Here is a 23,759-nt window from a genome sequence, read left to right as displayed (position 1 = left end):
TCATAATATCTTATTAGAAACATGTTTCATGGAAAAAAACACATTTATTTCGTAAAAAAAAATCATTTACAGCATTAGATAATAATATAGTAGGTAATAAAAGCCATGATATAATTCTTACAGCAGTACAAGGTTGGCAAAAGCAGACGATGTCCATGTTGATCATGGTGGACAAATGTACTCCCAAATGGATACTGCAAGGAGCAGTAGGGCTGTTTCTCCGACACTGATACACAGATCTTGTTATAAAAACATTTCATCCAGTATAAACTGGTCCACTGACACTTTTTCCAGTTTGAGTGACAGAAAGGTTCAGACATATTGTGTGATATGTGTCTCCTTGTCTCACCCAACAGCCCAAAGCCCTGTTTTGGTCTTTCCTCTTCTTTAGGGCTTTTCCTGTAAACATCGATTATGTGTAGTCGACTATGAACTCTGCATCAAACTATTTCAAGTAGTCGTCCCACTGATGGTTTCCTGCTGCTGTTTCCGTTCTTTCCGACAGTAGCCTTGCTACTGTCAGCGAGTGGATAACTCAACGAGTGTCCTGAGGAAGAGGTCTTCTTGTACCCTCCAGCATCTCCCGGCCATGATGCTGAGCATACCGTAGAGCCTGGAGCATAGAGCCTGGGGCCTGGTGTGAGGTCCCTTTTTAGTCCCCCCAACATCTCTCTGAGGTCACATGGACTGGATACTCTCGAAGCCGCAGAACTTCCAGCGCTTCTCCAGAGTGGCACCCACACCCGAGAGCTCCTGTTTGAACATTCGGGGTAGTCGGAGCATCAGGCGCTCCAGCTCTCCGGCAGACACCTGGGGGAACACGCATGAAACCCAAGGGTGAGACACATAGAGACACTGCACTCTTGACATTCCATCTGCAACTCTGAAAGTATTTCACTTATCCTGTCAGTGCTTGAGGGATAAGAAAAACCCTCCTTACACCACGTTCTCAGCTCTTTAAGAATTTTAAATGCAACCCAAGGTCAAAGCCTGAGGTGTTCAGAATGCAGTGATGCAATGATGCTAGTTGGTTGCATGTTTTTCACTACAGCTGGTAAAAGCTATTTGAAGAATATTCTGTCTCAGAACACAAATCTTAAATCTGCTCTATTAAATTTTGCACAGTTTTCCTAAATATAACTGTCCAATTGATTAAATATTTTTCTGAAACGGATGTTAGTACAAATGAGTCCGGATTACTGAAAGTATTCATTACGAGGCCCTCGAATTATGAACGAGTGAAATTATTAACTAAATACATCAGACGTAATATCTTAGTGAAAAATAGCTGTACTCCACAGTGATTTTCTTTGACTGCAATGGATTTTTTTCACGGCAGCCAACAATAGTGTGAGCACTGTAAAGTTACCTTCGTGTCAAGTCTTTGGATGTACGACCAGAGATATTCAATGTTGGCCCCGAATGGGTGGACATGAAGGAAGGTGGATATAATGCCTGGAAGAGAGGATGCTGGGATTGATTTGGCATGTCTGTGACTTGAGTTTGCATATCACTGGTGGAACACAAAATGATACGGTCCAGTTCATTATATAACATGGCTGGCCTGGCAGAAATCAGTCCTTAAGTTGATTACCCAAGAGAGGCCTGGGAAAGTTAACACAGTGACAGAAAGGGGTTGAGCACAAGAGCGTCTCTGGAGAGGCAGGAGCCAATTTTTATTTCCTTGATTTATATGGCGTAACACTGCCAATTACAGGGGAGCCTAATTCAATTCCCTCCACAAAGCTTGCTTCCCCTCGAGAGGGGCGGGGGTGCAAAAACACGCTTGATCTGATCTTCGGTTCAAATGTACCGGGATGTAACACGGGACATGAAATCAAGCTTCCTGCACAGTGATTTAGTGCTTTCGGTACTTTTCTTAAAACTCACAGCTACAAATGTCCTTGTAGATGCTCTTGTCATGGTGCTGCTTTGTAAAAATTGTCCGTGTTTCAGACTGCAGAAGCAAATAGAATGCTGGTGAAATAGTCTCCGTATCATTCTGTGGAGCCCTTTGTAGGTCAAAATTGTCCTATTGCCGCTGTGAATATGCAACGATTATTGAACATAAATCTATCTACGTGCACTCGCGGTGAAAGACACCAAAAGCAAGCTTATCCAAGACATTATAAAAATCAGCCTTTCTCAGATTAAAACTATGGCTGCTGTTTTGATTTGGGAATTGGGGGTGGTGACTGGGGGTGGCAACACAAGCGATGGGCAATTTGTGTTTTACAGGCTTGCTCCCAACTTCTGGAATATGTTTGTCCAGCCTGCCGTTCTGGCTCCAGGTCCTCCCGGTCCGGTTCCCTTTTCCCAGCCCCCTAACGCTGAGTGTGTTTTTGTGATAATGGGAGATAATATGAGCAGGCGTTTGTGTCTTTGTGTACGATTGCGTGCCTGTGTGCGGGCAAGGGGACCAGACCGGGGTTCGGAGCCAGAAGAGGGTCTGGCTGAGAGAGAAACATGTCCCCCGGGCCCCGTACCGCCTGTGTCAGCGTGTTGACGTGGCCCAGGCCAAACGCATGCTCGCTGCGCTGCAGCAGCACTCCTACCGCAGAGCTCTTCTGCTCTTCTTAAGCGTATTGTAATGAAAGGGGTTTATTTCAGGCCCTGTGGGGAATCCAGCCTTTCATTTGGGGTTCCCGACTGATCAAACCATGCAAATGGGAAACACTCCCCTCAGCCTGGCACACCGCCCTGCTCATCTCTTCATAAATCCCGTCCGTCGGAGAGTCCGATGCTAAGATGTCAGGCAGTTACCCAGCAACAAGGCCTCCTTCTCTGACTTGACTGGTCCTCTCGCCCCCAGTGCGCTGATCCTCTCCTGACTGGGGTAGAGAAACCCAGCACATCCATTCACTCCCTGTTGACCAAGAAACGGGAAAAAAGACACACGTGAGCCTTCGGAGGAACCCACCCGATCGGGCTGGGGATCGACAATCACATCTAATATGGGGAGCATTTCAAATCAAATGCTCAGTTATTCCTTACAATTCCCACTGAACTAACCCCACTGATAATACATGCATTTTCCGGGACTGTAATGCACTGCGGACACGCAGTATAATACAGTGTAATACAGCCTACAGAGCAGATTTAAAGTGGTATTATGTTTTAATAAACTGTGTAGAACATTTAATATACTTGACATCCGATACATCAGACGGGTTAAATTACAACCAAGCAACAAAGGATAAAGGATGCTTGTCTTACTCATCAATGAAAGGAAGATGTCTTTTGCCGTTACCCTGGAGCTATTCATTATTTTAAGAGCACTTCCATTTTTGGCAAGCGGTGAGTATGACACCGTAGCAACACCCCCACACACACACACACACACACACAGGCACATATTTACATCCTGTCATCCGCGCTTCCCGTTGCTTCCCTCCTGCAGGAAAACAGGCATGCGCACTCACAATCAAACACAGATCACAGGCTTGATTTTAGGCTCCCGCTGGGTCGAGCACGATCCAGTGTGAGGTGAGGAGACGATGGGACCGGAAGTGCAGGGGGATGCGCGGGGGGATGTAAGCGATCCTTGGAACACCCCCTCCTCCTCCCAACATGCAGCTAATATGAATCTCTGCAGCCTGCGGTCTCATCACACAGACGGTCCTGTATCCCCTTTCTGCCTGAAACAGACCCACCTTTTCAGAGCGCTCCGTACTGTGTATTTCCACCATGTCCATGTTGTTCAGCAGCTGTGAAAACACAAAACAAACGGCTCATAATAACTTTGACACGGTGACATGTTGGGTAGTGCTTGTGCCTCGCACCTGCTGGTCTCTACAGCTGGACGTGGGTTTGAATTGTGTTCTATTTGTGTTCATGCTGAATTCCTGATACAGTCCAAAGGCATGTCTTTCAGGTGAACTGATGACTCCAAATTGCCTCTAGGATGTGAGTCAATCAGTCCCAATGGACTGGCATCCTATGCAGGGGGTTCCCTGCCTCACACTGCATACTTCCGGAAGAGAATCCAGACCATCGCGATGCTGCGTTGGACAGCCGTCATAGTTAATGGATGGAAGGATGAATGCATGTCCTAGCTGTACATGCACCTTCAATATAAACCTATGAATGATGACAGGATGCCATTGGGTTATAAGATGTAGATCTAGATCTAATACTCCAGAATCACAGCATGCATTAAAAAGGTCTGTATATACAGTGGACATAGAGATGAGAATTATTGTAGTGTAATTATATGCAAAAAATCAATGATCCCCTATGCCAGGCATCCCCCTCCAGCTGCCACAGCTCAACCCCTCATGAAAGCAAGTCCTACTGAATAGATTAAAGGCTGCTCCATGTGAGCTGCGTGCGCTGAGCTGGCCTGGCACTCGGGCTGTCGTACCCGGAGACAGGATGTGGGATGTGAGGATGGCCGAGGAGACACTCCCTGCTCGGAAATCAAAACCACTCAAAAGACCGAGGAGGTAACCTTTCAATAGTACTGTATGTTACTGATTTATACCGTTCCTTTCATGCCTGCAAGCCCACTGAATGCTGAAAAAAACTGCACGCCACTGACTATGTTTCTCTGTAGCTCCACATTTATGATGTCAGAAGGAGGCATGGTGGGTAAGGACTGAAACCTGTAACCTGAACTTTAAGTGTCAGAAGGGACCCTCTTGAGAAAGAGTGTAACCTGAATGACTGCATCTAAACCAGCCAAGCAAACTTGTAAAACTGTTTTATAAGTGTAGAAGTTCACTGTATCTACTCACCTTCTCCTTCAGGGCAATGAGCTCCCCTTCCAAGTAGCGCTGCTCCTCCCTAGCCTGCTCCAGCTCCAGCTCCTTCCTCCTGAGTTCCTCCTGAAGGCTGAGAAGTTGCTGCGCAAATTGAGGACAGCATTGCCACGATTAGAGAAGTACCAGCAGGGCCAGCAGAGCGCCACCCCCAGAGATGGTCATATATCCCCATGCCCAGGACCACTGCTGCTGTGACTGTGGGTATGAACTGTTACACCGAACACAACTAACTGGTACTGAAGCGTACAAAGGAACCAGTGAGCAGAGCGAGTGTGAACAGTTCCGTGCGCCCAAGGAGCGCTTCACTACCCATGATGAACGGTGGGAAGCATGCTGCTGTTGCGGGTGAGAGCAGTGGAACAGCGCGCCGGAGGCAGTGGTACCTGCTGCACACCCTGTGCGCTCTGCTGCAGGAACCGCAGCTGCTGCTCTTGGGCGCGATCGTCCTCACCGCGGGGGACCCTGCCCTGCTCCTGCCTGAGCAGCTCCACCTCGCTCCGGCAAGCGTCCAGCTGCCAGCGCAGGCTGTCGTTCTCCTCCCTCAGGGCGCACGTCTGTGCAGCCAGGTCTGGCCGCAGGAACAAGAGAGGGCTACTGTTATGTGTACGTGCACGCAGATATGTGTACGCATGCACCCATACGCAGGACAGTAGGCAGTACAGGGTGAAAGACGCCTCCTTGGAGGTCACAGGTATCAACCCCACTTCCTGCTGCAGTATCCTTGATCAAGGTACTTATCCTGAGTTGCTCTGCAAAACAAATCCAGCTGTATCAATGGATAAATCACTGCAAGTGTGTTAACACTGTTAGTCACTAGGGAGAGAAGAATAAGCTAAATGATTAAATGTGAATACTCAAAAACTTCCATCACACATTTAAAGACATATAATGACATTCACAGTGACGCACAAGCAGACAGAAGTACACCTCACTTCCCTTTCATACTCTATGTACATACATACACACATCTAGTACATACAGTATGAATTGACTGTCATTCAGTCACAAATTCTAACACAGTTTGTAGTCCGGGGTTGAAGTCACTATTGAACCCGCGCAACAGCTTTGAATGCGGCAGCTCCTCTGAACAAACACTGCTTTTCGACTTATAAATATTTATAACGGCCACTTTAGAGGCTTTATAAAAGCTTCCAGGCTTGGCAGAAATAATACTAAACCTGAAGTGACTGGAAATACTTCAAAACAATACCCTTGACAAAAATACTAGCTAGAAAAATATATACGATAAACTATACATAGCTCATGCAGCCTTAAGCAAGCATCTCAAGAAATACTATAATGCTGCATAATATCGCCTCTTTGTTAACCTGGACTACACTAGCTGAAACAAATGCGTGTGCTGAACCCTTAGACTGTTTAATCATTTTTCAAAATGACAACTATTAAAAGTGGGGACTGGAATGTGCAATTATCTTTCTGTACAGTGGAAAATTCAGCTCCGGCTCCGCTGTGATATTACGTCCTTCACGGAAGTAAAGCCTGAAATGGCATTTCGTGTTCTAGGAAGTGTCAGATTAGCGTAAGGGTTTTCGGCACACCTGAGTCATCCAAACGCAGTTTCTTGCAAGGGTTTCCATCTGAGTCATCGTCAGACATCTCCATCTCCTCCTCCCTTCGGATGCCCATGATCTCCTCGCTGTGAGCATTCCGCAGCTCCTGCGACACCACAACCAGAGACACGGGCCCTATAAGTGATTTTACAGCCTGGGTGGCTGTTCAGTGAACGATCTCCCAAAAACCCCCTTGAGCAAGACAAAGGGACAATGACAGGATGCGCAGGTGACCTCCGTTTGCTGTGCGCCTCAACGGGTCTAACGTGCAAATACACTCGGTGGAGTGAAGACCAATCCCTGCAAGGGCCGCACTCTCTCAGCGCTGGAAAAACATTACCAAATGCCCAGAGCTTCATTTTTCATGAGCTGAAAACACACCGTAAAAAAACTCGCATTAGGCTAACTTATTGCACCAGCAATCCCACAATAGAAACGACAAGAACAGCTCAGAGGAAACTGAACGGTTCTGCTGTGAAATATCTCCACTCTGATAAAATAAATACGCTTAGGGATGGGTAAGCGTATCACAGCTTTGTTATCAGCCAGAAGGAAAAAAACAGTGCAGGGTCTTGTGGCTACGAGGAGGAGCTGACTTTGTGTACTTGCCTGCTGCAGCTAATGATGTTACCTTTCAGGGTGTGGAGAAGAGCTCATCTTCTCCAAAATGCGAGAGCGCTATGCTCTTTGTCCGGAGACTTTATTATTTTGAATTTTCGAGAACTGTACTACAGATGGTTTTTTGATCCTCAGTCCATGGACTGGGAGACTGGCCATTAGTCACTGGGAGCATTCCTTCTGCCATGATGTGCAACTACTCAAAATTAACTTACCAGATCAATCACAACTCTTCCAACAGCCACATACAACAGTGTGAATAAAGTTGCCTCTGCATGAACATTGTTGCCGCCTTACCTCCCATTACATGTCTAAATGTCACAATCCCTTTTTTGACTTGTCTTGGTGAACAGTGTGAAAACCACGGGACTTCTAACTTCGACCGAGCATTCAACTGACAATTTTCTATTCTACAGCGGGTCATCACAACTGCACAAACACAGATGCTCACAAAATACAGTATGATGGAGACACAGACATTCTAGTACATTCAGAACTACTTCAGAAGTACTAAAGTCTGGAAGCAAGTAAATCTTACAGGGTTTTAAAAGGGTCTTGACTTTCGTTGTATGCATATTTTGGCAAATTGACCTTAAATAGTAAAGCAAAAATTGCGACCTTAATGTCATGCGGTATGTGCTCGGTACAGCAGTAATATCTTTTGTATTTTCTCATATGATAACAATTGAAACACTAGCATGAGAAAAGCTTAACATGAGATAAACAGATGCAAACTGCTTTGAGCCTTCATGTACCAAACTTCATAAAACCCCTGTTCATCCAGATTAATTGCTGTTCTCAGTTACTGATCAAAGTTACAAACTGACACCAAGTTCCCTTTTCTTGAGAGATGTATTTTAATTTATTTCTTTTTCAAACCCTGCTATCTAATAAAACCGCTGTCAGTCTGGAAACTATCATCACCATGGCAGCATCCTAGACTTTCTAGGAGGCAGCAGTTTATAAAGAAGCCTTTGAGGGTATGTCTCTCTTTCAGGCATTGGGTTTTTTATATGCGATTTGAATCCTGAGAACAACAAAATCTTAGTGTAGGTACAACACATTCATTAAGTTTTTTTTTTTTTTATCTGGTCGTCAGCATGGCAAGAAGGGAAGAAGATACCAACCTCACATTGCTTGCGCCAAATGTCTATGTTCTTGCGCTGTGCTTTTGAGAAATGGTCCCATGCCTTTTGCCTGGTAGCGGCGGTGAAAACGGCCGTAATCTGCTCAACTTTGGTGGATAAGGAAGTCAAACAAGACAAGCCATTTATGTAGAGCTTTGAACCTCAGTGACAAACCAGAGATGCAAAGCATCTCAACGCAAGCTTGCTTCGTTGAGCTTTCATGTGCATATCGCACTACTTACATCCCATGACCTGCTGATTCCTTCAGCACCTACAAAAGCAACATTTTTCTCTGAATGGCAAATTTACATGTAAAAATACTACTGATGCCCAACGGTTTTCCATGAACTGCCAAGAGAACATGGAGATCACAATATATTTACTTTATATCACACTTTCGAAACATTGCATCCAGTGAAGTGTGTTTTTTCTTGGATTTTATTGCATTTAAAACTCTTGTTGTGCCCAAACTGTTGTCTTTTAGCAGTTATACTTAAATATGTATACATCTAAATTCATTTAAAATACTGATGTTGCCAAGTGTCAGTAACCTTCAGTATACGGCAAGTCATTTTTTTCCATTTAGCACTTTCAAAGCCACCTTTACTAAGATTCACTTCTGTGCATAAAATCTTTTTCACATCTTTGAAACAGTCAAAACTTCTCAATTTTATACTTACCGTGTTTTCCAGGAGTTGCTGTTACCATTCGTAGTTCTTTCAAAAACACATTATACACACCTCAGAAACTACACACGCATAGTTATTATTATTATTATTATTATTATTATAATTTTTTATAGAGCGCTCTTCTCACGCAGTGACATAGTTACTGAAGCCGTCTGTCCCAAGTGGGGTCGCAGCGAGCCAGAGCCTAACCCGGCAACATAGGGTGTAAGCCTGGAGGGGGAGGAGACGCACCCAGGACGGGATACCAGTCCCTCACACCGCACCCCAAGTGGGACTCAAAACCCAGACCCACCAGAGAGCAGGACCCGGCCAAGTCCGCTGCACTACTGCACCCCCCCTCAGAAAATACTGGAGCACAAATTGATTCTTAAACTAGAATTCTGTAAAAAAATAACATTTTATCAGGGAAGTATTAGACCAAGGAGGGGGGCGTGGTGGCGCAGTGGGTTGGACCAGGTCCTGCTCTCCAGTGGGTCTGGGGTTCGAGTCCCGCTTGGGGTGCCTTGCGACGGACTGGCGTCCCGTCCTGGGTGTGTCCCCTCCCCCTCTGGCCTTACGCCCTGTGTTACCGGGTTGGCTCCGGTTCCCCGTGACCCCGTATGGGACAAGCGGTTCTGAATATGTGTGTGTGTGTGTGTGTGTGTGTGTGTGTGTGTGTGTGTGTTAGACCAAACCCATAGTCACACCCAGCTGTTAATCATAGGGCTGTATAATCACCCACTAATCTCCACACGTGCTGTTTTACACAAATCCTCACCCACCCCACCTCTACCTCTCTTTTGTCATGGGAGGCTCAACAATCAGGCTGGATGGCAGGTGCAAGTCCTTCAGCGGACTCTTAGCTTGGGTTGAAAAGTACACTACACATTCGACCAAACACACAATCACAGTCTAATACTTCCAACTTCTAAACCATATCATACAAATTCATAGATGAATGCTACCCTACCTGTGGGAACTGGAAATAAATAGACACCATCACTCTTCTGCCGTTCCAGTGACTCCAGCCATACTGTACTTACCAGGATTTTATATCTTTTTAACCACTCTCTCTGCTCATGTGTTGGACTGCTGGACTGGAATGGTTTCCTCATCAGCCTGAGCTACATTTGCCAATAAACGCAGGTTCTACAACAGTAGGCCATGTCCTTCTTTTCTCTGGAGACACTACAGAAGCTCTGCGAAACAGGCGTGAGACTCACATTGCATGAGGATGGCCAACAGAGCGTTCTTGAAGTGCTCTTTGGCCAGTTCCAGCTCCTCCTCGTGTTGGACCTTCTCACTCATCAGGCGCCGCACGTGGCTGTTGACCGACTGGATCATGGAGTAGAAGTGGTGGGCTGAGCGGCGGTTGACCTCGCCACGCTCGATCCAGGCAAGCAGCACAGTGGTTGCCTCGCCAAACTTGTTATCATCTACATGAAGACATGTCATCTCTAAGGCAGTCTGCACAGAGCCAAGTTTCTTCACTTAATTAACAGGCCCCCTATGTAGGCAGCTATTACAACAGCTTCTGATTTCATGCAAGAGATGTAAGTAAAGAAAAATGATAAACAGCAACTCTTTGCTGCATCTACTGTGCTTTCTAATCAAAACAGACAAACAAGCTATACCAACACCCACAGAAATACTAAAAATACTGAAAGATACACTAAAGCCACGAATGACTATCCCGGCTTTCCTACAGAGCGCTAAACGATTTTCAAGAGAAATGCACACTGGTGTGTGGACCACATCAAAGGCTACGCTTCCAAGTGACAAAATGAAGAAATGCTATTTCAGGATGGGTGACGGCAAGAAGAGCCCTTCACGGCTCTTCACCAGCTTTAATAAGGCTATGTGCAGCTCGTCTGAATGCATTTCACATTTGAATGATGACTGACATGTGTAGGCAGAGGCACAGGCTGCTGTTTAGAAACCATCCAACACCTCACGTGAGCCATTTTCTGCTGCTTGGACTTCATTATCAAAAAGGTATTCAACAAATGAGTCGATTCTACAGTAAGAGGCGAGTTCAGATGTGAAAGTGGTGCTATAACATCTCAATGGCCCAAATGTTTTTTTCACCTGAGACCAACTTGGAATTCACACAGGCAGGCCTCCAGCAAATGAGCCAATTGACTCGAATGCAACAAAAGACATGTTAAGAAGCACTACGGATCAAGGACCGTACACCATGCGGATTGCAAATGACCTCACAGGACTGAAAGAAGCCCATCACCAAGCTGAAGGAAGCCATTATCTTGACGAGAATAATATACCCTCTACTTTTGAAACAGTACTGATACCAGTAAAGGGGATGCATGGTTTTAATGAGAACAGAGAGCTCAGGAGTGCAAGAAGCAGCCATGGCACCACACAGCAGTTAAGTGTGAGAGATCCTGCTGTAGTTAAGCTAGTCCCCAGACTTCATAGGCTGTTAGGAAGACAATCCGTTTCCCTGCCCTCAGGGCAGCAACAGTACCTGACAGCTTTAATGATAATTCCTTCCTCCAAATGAGACTGCACCCAAGAAGCCTGGAGGTGCATTGTACACACTACCTGCTGAAAAAACTCCCCCAGCGTCCCCCTCCGTTCAAGTCAATCTCTCTGGCCTCTAAAACGTCATCTGCCTCGGTAGACAATTAGCTTCAGTGCAGTGATGGTTATTAGATGTTTAAAACTGTTTTTTGAGAGGCTATAAAAATTAAATGAGCATCACGAATATATTTACTTTCCTAAAGGAAAAGGCTTTAGCCAGAGGCTCTCTGGCTGAATATGATTAACAAATAAAATAAAATAAAAAAAGATTTCCAAATAACAGCGAAAGGAAAAAAAAATATATATATATATATATATATATATATATATATATATATAGTGTGCTGACAGCATGAGAAGAACAGAACAGGAACTTAAAAACAAGAATTTTTTCGGAAGATGACAACCATGAGTGCACTAATGATAGTAGCAGGGGAGACATCATAAAGGTGTACATTTTTATCACAGTCATGAATGCAGAACACTTTGCAATGAAGGAGCCATTGTTGCTGAACACCAAGGTCCTGGGCTTTTCTTCTGTGCTGTAACATACCATGCAGCTGAGCATAATGCTCACAGCATTCTATTATAAAAACATGCTGTAATACACAAAACCAGCTCCAGCAATTACAACTGACACATAGCCATATTTATGAGCAACAGGCCTTTTGACGTCCTGCAGCCTCCTCAATGAACACGTCTGATAATACAATAGCCAGAACTGCACCAGCAGCTGTAATCATCTTATTCATTTGCAACAGAAATTATGGCTTTTTGATGACAGCAAATCGGAGGAGTCAAGCTCCCACTGGTCAAAATCACTGCCACTGGTATGAAGAGATAGGCGTGGCATTCGATATGATTACCACTGTGGCCCAACGATCACTTTGCATGCAGACATTCATCAAGTTCTGATTCAGGAAACTCATTTTGAAAGCAAAGGACACCTGAAGAAAACATTTGCCAGAAAGGGGTTATACATGACTTCAATAATGAATTAAAAGAAAGCATTTTGTGCGGAGCTTCTGCGAATTGAATTCACTTCGGCCCTCTCTAAACTGAGCGTAAATTATATTGTCAGACAAAATGGGATTAAACACATGGTCTGTATTACACAGGCATTTAATTCTGATTATTTACAGCCATTTATAATTGGAATATTCCAAAAGTATCTGAAATGAGAATCACTGTAAAAGACAGTTTGTCACGGCCAAGAATTCAGGTCTTCTGAGGCAGATATTGATGAAGTCCATTTGCAGTCTTCAGTATGAACGCTTGAAGGAAGGCTAATGTCATTAAGAAACTGCTCTGAGCCATGTGCTTGCACTTGCTGGCATATTCCACGTTCTTGCATGTATAATTAATGAGCGTTTGCACAGTTTAGGTCAGCGGTTGCGCTTTAAAGGGGACTAGCTATTTGTTTCCACGAATAGCGACATCTCCTAATGAATCTGTTCTGGCATCTGTCAACAAAGCCTGCCCGTGCTGGGGATTTGTGTTATTTTCCTGTTTCCAAATTGCAAAATCCTCGGCTAACCAAGAGTACCACGGAACATAGAATAGAATGTAAACGAGTGACAAACACTCCCTCATACTAACATGGCCAACGTCCCCACGTCCCCACGTCCCCCTCCAGTATAGCAGAGCCAGGACTGGACAGGAAACTATGACCACTGAATAAACACACCAGTGCAGTGCAGAGTCAACAACCACTGGGTTGTTTCCCTATCAGCAGTGACTAGGGAAAGGGGTTGCTGATGGCTGGGGGGGGGGGTCTCATTAACGGGGGCTTTATTAAGCCTCCCTGACAAACACAGTGCTGCAAAAGGCATCTTGAACACAGCAGGACATTGCTGTGCCACCTTCTTGAAAGCCCTGAAAATCTTTTTAATTTACCCTTAACACGCACATCCCACATACCTGCCCCTCTGCTTTCATCTCCAGTTTCACCCCTCATTTTAATTGAAAACATCATATTTACATCATTGCTTGCAGATTGCATCAGGAATTCTCTGTTTGAGCTGCTGATTGACAAAAAAAGGCTGACCTTTGAGTTTTTCAGCCAGCAGGCCCGCCTCGTGCTCAGAGTAGTGCATTATGGGAGGCGGGGAGGGTCGCAGCTGGTGTTGGTGGCGTTCCTCACGGGCCAGCAGCCTCTGCTTGCACTCCCATTCATACAGGTCATCTCGTGCTTGAGCAAAGTCCACGTGGATACGGCCGGAGTCCTTCTTGTCTGTGCTGGACCCAATCCTCATCCGGTACCCTGCACAGCGAAACATTGGCATGAATACATACAGAATATCGTGCTGTCCACAGCCAATTACAGCAGGAGCACACATTTTCTAACCATCATTTTAAGATAAGAAAAGCAACTATCTGGTCTGCACCAATAAAGCCCAATTCCTCTATAGATTTTCTGATTCTGTAATTTCAATATATTAATTCCTCAGTGTCTTTCTTTCCAGTGAAGAGAAACTAATGATGTGGGTGAAGCATCAGTTTCTACATGTGTGGCACTAAGTGTGATGTAACAGTCTTCAATGGGGTAGCAAGTGTGGTGAAACTCCAATGACGTAGTAGGTGTACACACACACACACACACACACACACACACACACACACAATGTGAAACCGCTTATCCCATAGGGGGTCGCAGGAAGCCAGAGCCTAACCCAGCAACACAGGGTGAAGGACTGGAGGGGGAGGGGACACACCCAGGACAGGACACCAGTCCATTGCAAGGCACCCCAAGTGGGATTTGGACCCTAGACCCACCAGAGAGCTGGACCCGGTCCAACCCACTGCGCCACCGTGCTCCCCCATAGAAAGTGTAGTTAAAAATGATTATAGAAACATGGGTCGGGGTTAAAGACACTTTGAGCCCTCTTGCCATGGACACATTGGTGACCTCAGGTTATGAGGGTTTCCAAAAAAAAATGGCAAAATGTATTATTATTAACTGTTCATTTGCTAACTCCTTTGTCCGAGGGAATCTACAATGTTGGTTTGTACGCTAAGCTATTTACAATTATTTACCCTTCTATTCTGTTGGGTTTTTTTTTTTTGGTGTAAAGCTCTTGCAGAGAGTTAGTAAGGACTTTTCTCTACAATCCATTTCCTTTCCATTTACTGTCCCCTGAACTGATTTCACAATAATGTTACACCTGCCACAACATCCAGCAATGGAAGCCCACCAGAGAGGTATATGGCTTTGTCCACCATGAACTCTTCAGCAAAGCGAATATGGCAGAAGTTCTTCTTGCTCTTGCGGACAGCAATGATCTCCCCACAGGGGTCGAACACCTCCCGGATGATCTCCTCTGTGGCATTTTCTGGAAGTCCCCCCACAAACACAGTCTTGCACCCTGGTGGTCTTTCCCTGGTAGATGGAGGCGGCAAATCTATGTGTACAAATAAGAGGAAAGCTTTACTGTATATATACAGTAAATACAGACTACTTTAACCAGAGCAATAATCTGTTCTTGTTTCAGGCATTACATATTATAATAACAACAGTCTACATCTCAGCAATAGGAACAACAGATGACCTAAAGTAATCAGGCAGAGCCTTAACAGAGAAGATAAGGAGGAACATTACTTGCTATTTCAGACATCCCCATGGTGACTACTGCTAGGACAGGATTTCTATGTTTATATTTACTTTGCTTGAATAGTTCACAAGAATACCCTTCTTCACCTTAAATCATAATTTGATAGTAATTACAGTGAAGCAGAAGGGAACAGCTGAAGCACATGAAAAATGTCTCTTAGGGAATGAACCCAGACTATGTGGGTCTATAGTGTATTGGTACATCTTTTGCGCTTTAACAGATTCTGTTGCCTTTTCACACAGTTCATGTAACACATAACTCCAACAACATTTTCAGATAAGAACTTTTGGTCCTTGACCCTTACTGGGATTCTGAGGGAAGAGCGTACAGCTTTTACAGTGAATGATCTCCTTGACGACTGGGATTTCTGCAGGTACAGGGGGTGGTGGTACCAGGCTGATTCCTGCCATCATGGGGTTGATGGGTGTTAGAATGCCTAGGGTTGGGTCATAGCCTGGCATGCAGATGGGATCTAGCAGATACAACAGAACACAAAACTGAATTTCAGGTAACATATATTGCCGCCTTTAAGACATACACACAACGTCTACAACCGCTTGTCCCAACCAGGGTCATGGAGAACCAAAGCCTAACCCTGCAACACAAGGCACAGGGCTGGAGGGGACACACCCAGGAGGGGACAACAGTCCTTTGCAAGGCACCCCAAGCAGGACTCAAACCCCAGACCCACCACAGAGTAGACCCTGGCCAAACCCACTACCCCACCGTGTCCCCGTGTTCCATAAGGCAGTTGTCCAAAAAGATTGCTGTTGTGATGACTATGAAAGCATTGAGAGTAGAAACAAAAACATTTTTACATGAAAAATATCTTTTTTTTATTTTAACCTGTAATAAAGGATTTTTCTTATTGTGACTTTTTAGGGCTGCACTGAAAATTCACTGGTGTAAAAACATGGCAGATGACTCCATTTGCTTGCTACAAATCATTAGCAAATCTCTCGTTAGACCGGAGCAAAATGAAGGATGGCTCTGAAACTTCCTTCAGATATACGTGAAACTGTAATGACATATAAATTACACACTGAGCACTTGATATCCATGGTTTTCCAGTGTGTTGTTTACAATGAGAGTGCTGCAGGGTCCTGCAGTTCTCCAAGAGCCTTAGAGAACATCAGCCCTTCACTTCATTAATGGTTTATTTTCTTCTCTTCTCTTTCCAGCAGAAATAAGGTCGGCTTTGAGTTCACCTTGAGAACATCTGGTCATAGTTTCCACGGAGGTCATGGAATCTTGAATCCGAATTTCATTAATGAAATTGCCATGCATGTGAAACTGGTCAGATCATTCCCATGCACCAGTCTGAAATGTAAATATCCAAGGACAAATTCTCTTTATACATGGCTCCTTGGATGTAAAATAACATCCAGGAGGAGTAATTATTCTGCTGAGTGCTTCCTTGTCAGGTCAAATTCAGTAAATACAGGCTGTCGTGTATTAGAATATTGTGTCTAGAGTGGGGACAAGTATCTCCACGTCTGCGCAGACCAGAAGGTAACCTTTACACAATTCAGAAAGGAGACTTCCTGAGGTTGAACATGAGCAGGACCAAATCAGGAATAATTCAAGATCTGAACTGATGGCTGACAGAAAGGTAATTCCAGTGTTTAAATTTCTGAGAAGATGGGACCAACCATTTTATCTTCCACTGGTAAGAGCTTATGAGCTAAACGCTACAATTAGTTTCAGCCACCATTCAACCAACAAAGTAATTATCATGCACTTGTGTCCTAGCATTAAAAAATTATTATTAGCCTTTTCATATTTGGCAAACATAGTATTAAATTAGGTCATCCACCCTCCATCCACCTTTGAAATTCAGAATAAAGTGGAAGTGGAAGAGAAAAACAGATTCAATCTTAAAGGACTGACTACATTAACATCAGCTGTAAACATCAATGTGGCCTTTAAAGAATTCCAATAAAAATACACAGCTTTTCAGTAACAAAATACTATTTTATATCCCACATTTCAAACAGCATAATGGAAACTGAATATCAGTAGCAAAATTAAAATTATTAATATTATTTTTTGTAAATTAATCTTTTAGGTTTTGGAATTTCTTCTTGAAATCTATGCACAAAGAATTTCAAGGCTTACACCGATTTGAACTGCAAATCCTCTTCAATGCTGCTTTATTAAATCTTCCCTTGCAGTTTAACAATACCCACACTTCATACAAGCCAAACCTATATTTAGAACAAGATTTGGATTCATTCTCCTTCCTGGAAAATCATCAGCAGAAATACAAGTACACTTTCAAATACACACATTTTAAAAAGAATAATTAATTAATATTAAATTAATCAATTAAGATAAATTAAAGGGGCAACTGTCAACGGGGAGGAGGCGCAGCAGCCACCAATAGATGTATAATACCTATACCTTCAAAAATGTAAATTTCAGATGTTTTTCAAACGTTCCTCTGGAATTTGGGGTGTAATTCATGAATATTTTGAAGTGCAAAAATATGAGCATCTCTTGGAAAACTGAAAAAATAAAACATCAAAACATTGAAAGAAGCCCCTGGAAGTGCAGGCAGTGAGAGATACCTTGATGCTTTTTTACCTAACTCAGATATTATATTTATTCACTACCTGAATGCTGTAAACCATTATATTTAAGTGCCAACACATATCTATCTATCATTGACCATAGGTACGTTTCAGGTAAATCTTTAAAGACAGGGAACAGCAGGACACACTGTGCTCTGTATATCTTCATCGTGGTTTGTATGTCACAGAGGTGCCGTTGAAATTGTGCTTTACTGCAAAATACCAAAATTTAAACTTGCAAAGACAAAAATGTAATGCAAAAAAATATTTCATGAAATTGTTGAGGAGCATCAATGTCAGACTGGAAAACCCTTGGTGGTTGCCAAAATTAATCAACATTAATATTTAATTGTTAGAAATGTTAATAAGTTCGTTTTCTAGCTTTGATGTTTTTACATACTGAAGTGGGCTTAAAAGGGTAAGAGAATCAGTTACGTCTCAAATTAAATTACCCTTTTTTTTGATATACAGCACTTGCTCTGGGTGAAACATCTTCACGTATCCCAGTCTATTACTCACATATCCTTACAGCTCAAAAGTCTGCTGTCTGGCATTTCCCCTAAAGCAAGAATGTCCTCGAAATGTCTCATTGAAAATTGCTCAAAAGGTTAAAATTGCACGTTTTATTTTTCAGTTATTTTAGAGTCATTCAAAACTGAAACTCAGATATACAGTTCTAATGATGTGGATGGTAACTTTGCAAGTATATGACAATGCTATAAATATGCATGATCTCAGGATCTGCTCATGCATTTTAATCTAAGTCTAATTTGCCTCAATCCGCGCCGCCTTCCTTGTCCTTTGCAGTGGTAATTAAAGTAAGATATGTTCCCAAGCTAAGCCTCCATCTGCATGAACACTCCCATAATGTAATGAGAATATGCAAGGAAAATACATATTTCAAGCAGTTACTGACTGACACAACTTTGACATTGTGATACTTCTCTAGCTGGACTGGACTGCCCTTCGACCTTTCTTAATGTGTGAAATATTACAATCCAAGGACAAATGTATCTTCTACTTGTTTCTTAGGCTGTAAAATAACAGCCATGAGATGTAGATGTGAAGTGAAGAGGGAGTGAGGCTGTGGAGTTCAGACAGCAGCCCTCAGATCGAGCAGAAGCCACTCGTGCAGCTCCAGTAAGTCTTCCTCTTGTCAGATTCCTGCGCTGCCCCGTCGCTTCACATTTAATGAATGCAGACCCTCATTATTCACCTAAGCGTTGTGTTTACAATGGGGACGAGCATCTCCAGACCAGAGGAGAATTTCTAGCTGATTCAGAAAGGTGATCTGCTGATGGTTCATTATGTGTGCAGCCAAAGCAGCATTAATTCAAGAGCTGAATACGAGATTGATAGAAAGGTAATTCCAGTACTAAGACTTCAGACAAGATGCGACCAAATGAGTTTATATTCCTATATTGATATGAATACATACATACATACATATCTTTATATACAGTATGTACTCGTATATACCTTTTAACATCTGCAAACCATATTGTTAAATAAAGACAAAACAAATCTGAATAAATAAAGCAGTGGAAGGAAAACAGACGTCATGCTAAAAGGCTTAATAATATATTGATGTGCCAAAGATCCAAAAAATGTCGACATCATATAAATATTTTCAATTAATGTTTTAAAAATTAATCTTTCAGCTTTTTGGAATTTTTCCACATATCACATTGATTTTTACTGTAAATCCCTTCGGTTTAACAATAGCCATTCCTTGGACAAAACAAACCTGCTATATTTAGAGCAGTATTCAGATTCAATCCCTTTCCTACATCATCCTTAACAATAGAAACAGGCTTAGAAAAATAAACAAACTACATCTTTAAAAATAATGAAGGTACAAATTCTGCAGTTTGACCAATCTGCCGATACTTGCAGCAAAATAATTTCAAATCTTTCATGTGGTTTCCTGCAATGCTCTCAGTTAATCCTTTGGCAGCACAGTGTTTCAATTGATGCCTAACAGAAAAATGCCAGACACTGCAAAAGCAAACCCCAGAGTTCTATGAGGAGACCAGTGTGTTTGTGTTACATAGTCATGGCTTTAGACTGAGAACGCTTCATATTATCAAGGTAAAATTACATTGTATTCTGGTTCATGGTCATGAGCTCATTTTGCCCGCTGTCGACAGCACTGTCCTGAAATTAAATTTTGCTCTGAAATGTACACTCATTTGTACAGCTACACCATAAAGTGTTTTTAGTGCAGAACCCAGAATACATAAGACTACTTCAAGACCTGAGCAAAAACCTTGAAGACTGAGAAAAATGTTTCAAAGATCAAGCAGCTGAACAGCATTTACATTACAGACATGTTGTATCACTAGCACACACTGTCACAGTCCTGACCCTGATCTTTACTTCTGACTGTTACTTTTCACACGTTTCACATGGAGATGGACGTGGTATGAGGGCAGTGGGCTGTGGACTACCTGATACCAGCTGCTGTCCTGTTAGTCCCATGGGCACGATGCCAAGGTTGTTCATGGCAGTTGTCCAGGCGCCATGGTCTGCCACGGGCACGGTGAGGTGGGGTTGCTCCGATCCCACACTCCCGGGACCGTCCGCCGCTGCATAGCAGAACCAGAAACAACTGAGCATTCAAGAGCACCCCGATAGCATCCCCGAGGGCAACCAGACTCACCATATTGAAAAGAAAGACATCAGAACTAAATGGCTTCCCCAGTGAGCGAACAGACACACCAGCATCAGACCGCAGTTGTGGAGACTCTTTTCACTAGACCCTTCAGACGAATGCTACCGGGGTTTGGGTTTCTGTGAAACTCAGAGAAGGAGAGCAGACTGGAGAGGATTTCACAGTGACAGCTCTGAAAGGCGCGACGAGGTAAAATAAAATGAGGACAGACACACCATCAAGGACACATTGTTACGTTGTCAATCTCAGAAAGCTGGCTTCTCCTACCGCTGCTTGTGTCATCTGTGGCCAAGCCCATCCCAGAGCACTGGGAACAAAAGCCTCTGCGTTATTATCCAGCCTTGGCTGGACCAAGCCATTATAGAGAAAGGCAGAGCGCAGCCCTCCCCGACGCCCACGTAAAGCGCCGCAGATCATGCAATAAGGCTGACACGGCCCGGTCTCCCAGGTGTCTAATGGGAGGTCAGCTCATAGCTCTCCAGCTGTGCAGGATCTAAAACGCACGGCTCCTTCTACATTCACCAACTCTGTTCCTGAATGCTTGTTCACCAAATGAAGTAAGCTTTTCATTTGTATTTAATAATGCAGAAGAACCACGCTGAAATAAAATGAGCGCCTTTAAAATAATTTCTCATGCGCCATGTTCCATGATAATATTAAATCGTTTGTTGTTTAGATGTCTTCTAGGGCTTCTGACAGAAAAATTGCACTGTTGTTCACAAAGCCTGACTCAACAGTGGTATGAATTTTTCTGAGGAAGGAACCTTGTGGTAGAGTAGCTATGCTTTGAAAAGCGGTCTCCCCTGTCATCTCACTGTCTCTGGTTCGGACCCTCAGGCTATGACGGAAGAACTCTGCCTGATGACGCAACCCTTCTGAGGGTTTGGAATGCCCTTTGGAATCAGCTTCTCCAAATCTTTCTCACTTTAACGGTTATTTTTCATATTTTTTAATCTTTCTTTGACATGGTGGAGATACTGGTTGCTTTGAGAATATGAAGTATCGAACACAACCTCTCATCTACACCAGGAAAATTCTACTGCTCTCTCTCTTGCATTTTACAGTCTCGGTAAAAAACAACAGTGTGGCTAATATTAGATGGATCATTAGCCTCGAGTAATTTCTTCTTTCCATTTTTCAGCCATTTTATACACGCTGGGTTGAGAGCACTGATTGAGAGCAGAGCATCTTTTAGAACCAACTACCAGCAATAAACACGTATCAGGGGAGTTGATATTTCATAATACTGATTTATTTATCATTACTTAATTTGATTAGTTTTTTCTTCGTTTCACAATTTAACATGCGCTTAGTAATCTGTATTATAGGGTCAGCATCCGTAAGTCAAAATGCACAATGAAGGTGATGGTGGCGGCTGAACATTGGCTAGACAGACCCATGAAAGAGATCATAGTTAGTCAAGGTAGGCCCACAACCGGAAACGATGCTGACTAGAAGTAGTCTAGACGGTAGTAGTCTAGATCCAAAGACATGGTGCTGAGTGGGGGAACAATGAGTAGACCTATCAGTAGATATCATGGTGTTTGGATGCAGATGGGATGGATCCATGACAAGAGGCAGTATAAACCAGAGACAGACTGACGGGGCAGGAACGCAGAAGAGTGCCATGAAAAGAGAAGAGGGTAGGCTGCCTTACCGCTGGCCATGACAGGTACTGAGTGTCCCTCTTCCAGCCTCCGACTGTGGTCATCAGAACCCCTGCTCACGGGGGCAGTGAACTCGGAGCAGCTGGGCCAGCTGTTACAGGCCGATTTCCATCGCTGCGCGTCTTCACGACCTGAGGGAAACAGTGCAGGGACAGGTCAGGGACACTCCAAACACTGAGCTAGTAAATCCATATTAAATGACGTTTCTTCACAATGCTGTTTCCAGAGTCTGACAGCCATCAACTCACGGGGCAGAGCAATCTTCTTAGGCAGCACAGCCGTTTGTTTTGTCTCGGCGGATGAGCTACAGCTGACCTAGCAGTCAGCAGCCCGGGTTGTATATGTCATCAGACAAGCCATCAAACCCCCCCCAACCCCCCCGCACCCCCTGCAATATGGGTCACCTGACATCCTTCGGTGACAGTCCCTCCTGCTGCCGTTCCTCTTCCTGTCATGTCTTTCCGTTCGAATGGATGCATGTGCACACAGACGTTCGAGGGTAGCAGGCAGTACAAGGATCACACGGTGTGCTTTAGCAGTCAACAGGAAACGCAGGAGAGCCAAAACGACCAGGTCTCATACCTTCATAAGAAGCAAAATTCCAGCACTGCAGCACACTACCTCCTTCATGCACTAACAAACCTCCCCATTTCTACATTTGTGCTGCTGCAATAGGCAAAATACACAGAGCAAAGTGCGAGACTGCATGAGACTGCATGGGTTCTGTGTCTTGCTACGGTGCCATTTCAGCTTCAGATATGAGAAACGGTTTTGTAGCAGTAAATAAAACCTATAGACGATACTGCAGATAGATGTGCAAAAATAGACATGCGGACAGACAGCCTTCAGTTCCATCAGACGCCGTGTCTAGGTGCACTCTGGCATGCAAGGCAAACGCAGCACCCAGCACCTAGTGCTATAAAGCAGACAGGCTTTCAGCTTCTCTGCTGCCACAGGAACTTGGGACGACATGGAATTGTGGCACATGACGGCTGTTTTCAGTCCTCCGTTTTGGCCCCCACCTCAACCCTCCCCACGCCCCCCCCGTCTCCCGAGTGAGTCGCAGATAACGATTCCCGTGGAGTGCTTATACTCACTTTCACACACCATGAAATATTCACTCCATAATCTGTGTAGCATTAATTATTCATGAGCACACTTGACATCCTTAAATCATTAAAGTGGCATTCTGCTCCCAGACAAGTGGAGCATTTCACAGTTGTGACAAAACTTGGAGAGAAACGTTATGGTGTTCGGTAATTGCGGGCGGCATGGACTCCAGGAGAAAAGGCTTCCGATCTGACACAGCCACGGAGCCACACATTACTATGGAGAAATGTAGTCGCTTCAGGTGACCGGAACAGTTTGTTTAAGATGGGGTTTCTATTATATTTGTATGAGGAAGACTTTTGCAAACATGCTGAATGATTGCCAACATATTCTTTGCCTCCAAAGATCCCGAGTAATATAGGTTGTAGTGCGGTAAGAAAAAATTATTTGTACGATACGACTGGGGGGGTGTGGTGGCGCAGCGGGTTTGACCGGGTCCTGCTCTCCGGTGGGTCTGGGATTCAAGTCCCGCTTGGGGTGCCTTGCGATAGATTGGCGTCCCGTCCTGGACGTGCCCCCTCCCCCTCCGGCCTTACGCCCCGTGTTGCCGGGTTAGGCTCCGGCTCCCCGCGACCCCGACTGGGACGAGCGGTTCAGACGACACGACTGAACTTTCACAGATTTCTCAGAAATGTGCTTTGCATCATAGCAGCTCTGTCCTCCAAGGGCAATGACATATTACACAATAAGGGCAAATATGCAAGGATGTGAGGGAAAAGCGAAAAAGAATAAATAAATAGATGAATAAATATCACAGAAAACACTCAAAAATTCTGATATTGTCCTGTTAAAATTTTACATTTGCAAGTGATGCTCAAGGCCGAATAATTTAATAT

General features: G+C 44.0%; 1 protein-coding gene across 3 annotated transcripts; it reads right to left on the bottom strand.

The window, feature by feature from the left end:
• Positions 1-394: 394 nt before the first annotated feature.
• LOC108920554 (ecto-NOX disulfide-thiol exchanger 1-like) lies at positions 395-22,519 on the bottom strand. 3 transcript variants are annotated; one of them, XM_018729382.2, is made up of 16 exons: positions 22,218-22,519; positions 22,062-22,128; positions 21,804-21,944; positions 19,923-20,060; positions 15,204-15,371; positions 14,483-14,689; positions 13,336-13,551; positions 9,971-10,183; positions 8,080-8,186; positions 6,323-6,440; positions 5,147-5,331; positions 4,737-4,844; positions 3,654-3,707; positions 2,764-2,866; positions 1,370-1,455; positions 395-810 (listed from the first exon to the last, which is right to left on the bottom strand). In XM_018729382.2, the coding sequence occupies exons 1-16, from the start codon at positions 22,290-22,292 to the stop codon at positions 679-681; spliced, it is 2,118 nt and encodes a 705-aa protein (XP_018584898.2). In that variant the 5' UTR covers positions 22,293-22,519; the 3' UTR covers positions 395-678. The 3 variants fall into 3 exon arrangements, with proteins under 3 accessions (XP_018584898.2, XP_018584899.2, XP_018584900.2); XM_018729383.2 differs by lacking the exon at positions 22,062-22,128 and having other exon boundaries at positions 22,218-22,518; XM_018729384.2 differs by lacking the exons at positions 22,062-22,128; positions 22,218-22,519 and adding an exon at positions 20,135-20,453 and having other exon boundaries at positions 21,804-21,843.
• Between the last annotated feature and the right edge of the window lie 1,240 nt (positions 22,520-23,759).

This window comes from Scleropages formosus, chromosome 14 (genome assembly GCF_900964775.1).
Source record: "Scleropages formosus chromosome 14, fSclFor1.1, whole genome shotgun sequence".
Classification (NCBI taxonomy): domain Eukaryota; kingdom Metazoa; phylum Chordata; class Actinopteri; order Osteoglossiformes; family Osteoglossidae; genus Scleropages; species Scleropages formosus.
The sequence above is the reverse complement of the archived record's forward strand: the minus strand, read 5'-3'. Positions and strand labels throughout refer to the sequence as shown.